Source organism: Gadus morhua, chromosome 4, assembly GCF_902167405.1.
Source record: "Gadus morhua chromosome 4, gadMor3.0, whole genome shotgun sequence".
NCBI lineage: Eukaryota > Metazoa > Chordata > Actinopteri > Gadiformes > Gadidae > Gadus > Gadus morhua.
In genome coordinates, this window is record NC_044051.1 from 4,208,328 (window position 1) to 4,215,610 (window position 7,283).

The 7,283-nt window shown below is 39.2% G+C and overlaps 1 protein-coding gene across 2 annotated transcripts; it reads left to right on the forward strand.

Moving 5' to 3' along the window:
• The first annotated feature begins 1,183 nt into the window (after positions 1-1,183).
• On the forward strand, positions 1,184-6,697 carry LOC115542699 (macrophage mannose receptor 1). 2 transcript variants are annotated; one of them, XM_030355074.1, is made up of 5 exons: positions 1,184-1,841; positions 1,984-2,018; positions 3,505-3,897; positions 5,172-5,599; positions 5,889-6,697. In XM_030355074.1, the coding sequence occupies exons 2-5, from the start codon at positions 1,985-1,987 to the stop codon at positions 5,988-5,990; spliced, it is 957 nt and encodes a 318-aa protein (XP_030210934.1). In that variant the 5' UTR covers positions 1,184-1,841; position 1,984; the 3' UTR covers positions 5,991-6,697. The 2 variants fall into 2 exon arrangements, with proteins under 2 accessions (XP_030210934.1, XP_030210933.1); XM_030355073.1 differs by lacking the exon at positions 1,184-1,841 and having other exon boundaries at positions 1,860-2,018.
• The last annotated feature ends 586 nt before the right edge of the window (positions 6,698-7,283 follow it).

Sequence of the window (7,283 nt, forward strand, 5' to 3'; positions counted from 1 at the left end):
GGCTCTGGAACTCCCTCCCCCCACACATAAAACAGTCATACACCATTACAAGTCACTTCAAGTCACAACTCACCTGTTCAAACTCGCACACAACGTCTAACTGATCACTGTCTTGATTGTTTGTTTGTTTTGTCTTGTTTTTGTTTTATTTATTTATTTATTATTATTATTTTTCCACAATGTGTTGTTTTAAACTATTTATGATAACTTTATGCTCTGTAAGGTGACCTTGGGTGTCTTGAAAGGCGCCCTTTAAATTAAATGTATTATTATTATTATTATTATTACCGTGGAGATACCCTTGGAGACAATAGAAAGTGACGTCCAGACGCTGATTGGCTGATACGTTTGCCACTTTGCATATTGACTTTTTGGATTCCTATTTGTATTCCTCTTTGGATTCCTATTTGGATTCCTCTTTGGATTCCGTTTTGGATTCCTATTTGTATTCCTCTTTGGATTCCGTTTTGGATTCCGTTTTGGATTCCGTTTTGCGGATTGAAATGTCATTTGAATATCGCAACACACGGAGCGTGGCGAAGTGGATTGCAATCACGGGGACGCTATAGCTTTGCAATTTGAATAAAGGAACTCAAAAGAATTTGACAAAATGTTATTGTATTTTTATTGTTATAACTTTTGCAAATGTAATTGAGGATTGCATTGTCACTTTGCATATTAAAATACACTTTGAGTAACGTATTTACAAATTACATTATGAAATTGCATAATGCATTGTCAATTGCATAACGTAATTACTTATTGAATTGCAAATTGCAAATTGCATTGCCATTTGAATTTTGCTACATATATGCTTCCATAGAGTGTCTTCTTGACAATGAAAGGTTGTGCCGGTCCTTATTTCAGTACGATGTTTTAGATATCAACATGGAAAGAAAACTGTAGATTTTGCCATTTTGTCCAATTGTGTTTATTAGAAATATGATGCACTACACCAGTACCAATCTTCAGAATGAACAAAGAAATGTATGATCACCAATCAATGAGGTTTTTTTCCTAAGCGCATAAGGGGACACCAGCAACAAGGCGTTACTCCTCCAAAGGGTCCTATTTTAAATAGATAGATTAAATACAACACGCTTAGGCGTACGTTTGTTCATGCGCGTGTTCTTGTGTGCTTACAGATGTGTGTGGCGATGTGAGGGAAGCTGAACAACACTTTATTTTTAGGTGCTTTATATTTAAAGTAATGCATATCTGTGTGTGTGACACTGTCAACAACAACAAAAGTATGAAAATCTGAAGTCGAAAATATCCATATCATCAAAATCCTTTCAACATAAGCTAGAGATTTCATATCTGGATCCATTTTAATGTGTCGTTAATGCATCTTCACAAAAGGCCAGCCTTTTATTGAAGCAAAACAAATTTTGAATTAAGGGATTTCGTCACTGCATGCAGCACTCACAAATATACTTTCCATTGCATCATCTACGTAGCTGTGTGGACTGGATTGGTGATAGAAGGGAGGATAGGTCAGTTCATTATAGATGGATTGAAACATGCATAGGTCGATGGATCAATATAGATCCTCAGTTATTCTGTCAACCAGTCAGAAATGGAAAAATATTTTTGTTACAGGATGCAGTAAAACATACTGCTCTTCCATTCGCCAGAATTTTATAAACATGCAAATCTCTGTCAATACATTTTCATATTACATCACACCATAGGCATACATAAGATTCTGCAGTCAGCGATTTTGCAACGATCACATCACAGAGTTCTGCTTCATAAGAAAGCTGATAGAATTTAACAAAGGTAGGACAAAACCCTTGGTGACCCTCCAAACTGATCTAAACTCCTTCATAAGCGCATAGGTATGTTCTACTTGTATGTACATATTAATTTCTAGTTGTGTGTACTGGTTATACTGTATGTTATGAGGCCATTGCAGTTTTTGTTGTACATTTTTAATGGTAAAGATGTCAACTGATAAAGTGAAATGTTTTTTTGTTACAGGATGCAGGAGACCATACTGCTGTTCGGTTTTTCAGGTCAGACTCGTTTGTGTGTTTTTGTCAGTGTCTATTTATGTTATGTACTGTTTCTAGCTTTCTTAATTTAATGCTACCAAGCCGCACTCAGAAAATTCAAACGGGCACTGAGAGAAGTCAATAATAATTCTGAGAGTTGAATCAGCAGGTTGTGAATTACCTCAGTCTGGTACCCCACTTTTGACACCAAGTTGTTTGGCGCTGCTCTAATCTTTTATTTAATCTGGCTGAGTTCTGACCGGTTCAGGATCATCTCTGTAGCAAAGTGAGGCGGGCCTGTTTACAAAGTGAGACCTGGCAGCATTGCTTACTAGCGTGTTCATAAGATGAATTCAGATACATAAAACAGATAAAGTTCTGAGGGTTTGATAATCAAAGACAGAGAGAGAAGACCAGACCAGGAGGTTTCACAAAGAGATTTGTTTAAAATAAATACATAGAGCTACTGTTGAGAATGGGTTGGTGCTTATCTTTGGAGCAGATGCAAATATCGACCTATCGCATGAATAGAGAAGTCAAAAAGGGGAAGAAATGGAATACATCTATCAGACAATATCTCGGTTCAAGGGGGGAAGAACAAGGAAAGTGTTCATGATCCAAGAAACATTGTGTGGTACCAGGTTTGCATACATACAAACATGGTTATGGTAATCTGACATTTCAGTTGGAGTCCAAGTTAGGGCGTCTGATCATTAAAGCTTTTAAAAATGTAGGCCACCTAGAAAATTGCTACCTACAGTGGCCCTCATTTATCAAACGAACGTAGAAATGAGCGTACGTCCATTTTACGCACGTTTTCTGTCGTACGCTCGTTTGATAAATGAGGGCCAGTAGCTGTAGGAAAAGACTGTTCTCAGGGAGGGACATACGATTCTGGATGATCCAACCCATACTGAATCAGGAAATGGGGTTGCTACCCTCAGGTAGACAATTTAGCATGCCAAACTGCAAGTTAAAAAATATTACAACTCATTCATCCCAGCTGCAATTAAGATGCTAAACAGTAAGAAATGACAGTAACCTCGTATTTTTTTTATTTATTGGGCTTAGCCTATTGTTGCCCTGATTGCTGTTCTTGTACACTTTTACCCCCACTGTGTTTTGGCATTTTTGCTGAACTGAAGCTATGTTTGTTAGTTTTTTTCCGATCGTCTTTGTTGGGGATTATGCAGTGAAGCATTTTTGTATTGTCTATTTCTGCATATATTTGATGTGGCATGTTGCAAATTTGTGACGCAGTGACTGTAGCCCAAGACGAATTTTCCCCCTTGGGGACATTAAGGTATACTTTATCTTATCTTATAAGACTGCAGAAGAGACAATTTAGTAATAACTTACAATTAGTTGTAACAGCCCTAGATGCAGAGTTTTGAAAATACAAGTAGCGAAGGACACATGATAGGACACTAACAAGGTGTTCTTGTGCCGGCACAGAACAACTCTCAACACTGACTGTCTGCGTGCCTGGCTGTGGTTTCCCCTGCAGGGCTCTTCCTGGGCCACCATGCCTTACCTCCTACCGAATCCTACTACTACGAGGACCAGAAGCTGAACTGGACCGATGCTCAGCAACACTGCAGGGACCTGAAGGGGGACCTTGCCACCGTAGACAACGTAGTGGACCTCCAGCACCTGCAAGAGTTCAGAACTGGCTTTAATTACGACGACGACTTCATGTGGATCGGACTTTATGATGACCGCACCCGTTGGAAGTGGTCCCTCGGAGACCAGGACTACAAAGTTGGCCAAAACTATGGAACGTGGAGTGGTAGTGACCCAGACTTCTGGGACAACAAAGAGAATTGTACAGGCCTCTCCTCTACAGGAATCTGGTTCGATGTGTCATGCTACAGTCTTTATGGTGCAGTTTGCTTTGATGGTGAGGTGCATTTTTAGGGGTCCAAGCCAACAGGTTGGATCCCTATTGTTTTTGTAAGGTTTTTTTTTCCTATTATTATTATTTTTCCCCCCTAGAAGTGGGTCCACAGCCCAAACCGTAAATGGTGCCGACACGCCAATTGCATGACTAGATCCAGGTCCCTGAGTTCTAGGCAGACGACAAAATCCAGACACGCCGGCCACTAGGTGGCGCTATACCAAGGAAAGACGCGTTTGGGGCTATAACTCCCACACCGAAACTCCCACAGTCAAAAACTTGTACGCACATATTCACTGGAGTCTGCTGCATCTTTTGGCATAGGCCACGCCCATTTGCGTCTATAATTTTTTTTCGCAAAATCGCGAAAACCGCAAAACTGTATTTTCGCTACTCCTCCCACATTTCTTGACCAATTGACACCAAACTTTGCACACGACATCTTCAGACGCACACGCAAAGAATGCACGAAACACTTTTTTGATGCGACCTTTGACGACGAAACGGTAGCATTTTGAATATTGGTTTATGAGCTTAATTTGATGTGGAAAATCAAAAATCCAAAGAAATCCAAAATTAGACATCGGAACGAGTCCAAATTGTACACACATGTTGGTGCTAACCTTTACGGCGTTCGATAAAAAAATCGGAAAATTACGCCCTCAGGGGGCGCAATAAACGAGGAAATTGTATATCTTCTAATTGGCCAAAGGAATGTTCTTCAAACTCAAGGGAAACCATCAAGGGGCAAACCCGAGCCTATATAGAAAATATGGCCAAGAATTATTAATGTGGGCGGGAGTTATTTGGCAAAGGAAAATTGTCTTTGGAAAATTTTGCCACAGGGCGGCGCCAAAAAACGACGACATTGTCTATCTCCTATTTGGCCAATGGAATGTTCTGAAAACGCGTTTTAGGCTATAACTCCCACACCGAAGCTCCCACAGTCAAAACCTTTATATCCACATGTTGTTCACGGTAGCGTTTTGAATACTTGCTTCGCGTTGTGCCGGCGAAATGCACATTTCTTGTCGCGTTGTGCCGGCGAAATGCACACTTCTTGGACCCCTGCATAACTGCTTGCAGTTCTAGTTTTTATTACATTTAGTTTTTAACTATGTTTAAGCAGTACTATTAAAGAGGTTTAAAGGCACACATTGATAACATACATAATATATTCTGCTCACCTTAGCCTTAGGGTATAGATTAGAAGAATATTAACTGAGATGTAGTCTCTATCTAATGCTTTTCCTTTTTTCCACCTCATTCTGTTTTAGATGAAGAGTCCAACTACACCGTGGTCCAAAACCCAATGACTTGGTACGAGGCGTTGCAATACTGCCGGTCTCACTACACTGACCTGGCCATTGTGCCCAACGCGGCTGAGAGTGGAAAAATATTGGCACTTAATCAATCAGATGCTTGGATTGGTCTCCACAGATATCCTTGGTCCCTCTGGTCTGACGGAAGTAGTGCCACTTTCTTGAATTGGGAACCAGGTGAACCAAACAACCATGGAGGCCCCGTTGCTCCACGTTGTGTCAAAATGTCTGTCACCTCAGGGCATTTTTTTGATGAGGAATGTGGCCTTTTGTACAACTTTGCCTGCCAGGGAAATCTGAAGCAACGGTCAACCTTCAAGATAAAGATCAGCTCTGAAGCAGACATGACGGATCCTGAGGTGGGACGCCAGATTTTGGAACAGGTACGGTGCCGAATTAATACCATTCAGTCGAATATTATATACTTATAGGTTGTTTTTATTGAAACAATTTGCATGTTTTAATTTAGGGGTATGCCGACTCCTGTGATATAGGAAGTACTTAAATTTAATATGTTTATAAACTCTTTGTAACTTAACCCACTTACACTAACATGCCAAATTCAAACATGAAGATAGTAACATTGAAACCATGAACACAGTTGGTTTAAAAATGTAAATAGATAAGAAGTAACCATGACCATACAACTAACACCTTGTCTCTGTCCACCAGCTCCATGCCAAACTGGCCGAGGTGGGTGTGACTGGTACAAATATCAGCTGGGTTCTCAAGGACGGACAGGTGTTTCACAAGGACCAGCCCACCAAGACATGAGAGGAGGTCATCGCTGTGTTCTGCTCTTTGTATATTGAAATATACCTTTAGTCATCTAGCAACAGGGCTCCAAAGAGATCCACCTTTAGGCTGAGAACATTTAGAGAATGAAATGCTCTCATTAGTCACATGCTAGAATTTTGCAGCAGTTATTATTATTAGTAGTAGTAGCAGTAGTAGTAGTAGTGGTAGTATTATTGGTAGTATTAGTAGTATGGGCAGTAGTGTAGTGGTACCAGTACCACCATCCCCATGGGGATTAATTAAAGTAAAAACAATGCAAAAAATATTTATATCTGATAGATCATATGAATCGTTTATTGCTAATATAAGTGGTATCCCCAAATTTAATTTAATGATATTTCATTGATTCTACTTTACTCTCTTATCAGCGGAGTGTCTTGTTGACAAAGAATGTTTGTGGCCGGTCCTTATTTCAGTACGTTGTTCGAGACCAACATGGAAAGAAAACTGTCATCTTGGCCATTATGTCCTTTTGTGTTTATTAAAATAGAGAGTTGTTTTTCCCAAGCGCATAAGGAGACACCAGCAACAAGGCGTTACTCGTCCAAAGGGTCCTGTGTGTAATGTACTGAATCATTTATGTGCTTTTACATTAGAAATGACTGACACTAATTACCCAATATCGATCTCCGATGCAATGTATTTATATCTGATAATTAAAATAAATAAACAATATATATTTCAAGGAGAAAACTAGGGGAAGTGGTTATTCTGTAGTTCTATGTTGGTTGGAGAAGTATATTGGTGTTTGTCCATTGTGAAAAGCCATTTTAGCATTATATTTTTTTTATTATATAATATTACTACATATAAATATCATGATAACAAAACATAATAAGAAATACACTGAGAAAATTGACTCGCTATTGTTTGTATCAAAACATAATTTACATATATTTGCGTCATATCATTCTTCTATTCTAATTAGCTGAAAGGTAAGTGATCGGATTATGCAAAAAAGAAGTCGCAACCAATGTTCTTAGGAAGAGAGATTTAAAATGGAAAACCTTTTATTGCATCTTCAGAGACCAACCTCTCTTTAGGCTTTAAATCAAATTTGGAATTGAGGAATTTCCTCAATGAATGCGACAATTAAGCTCAAGTTTAAATTCCTACGCATCATTTAAACAGCAGTGTGGACTGGAATAGTGACAGAAGGAAGGATAGATAGGTTCATTATAGATGGATTGATGTACATGCATAGGTCGATGGATCGATATAGATCCTTGGTTAACCTGTCAACCAGTCTGAAACGCTGTGTGTAGGAAG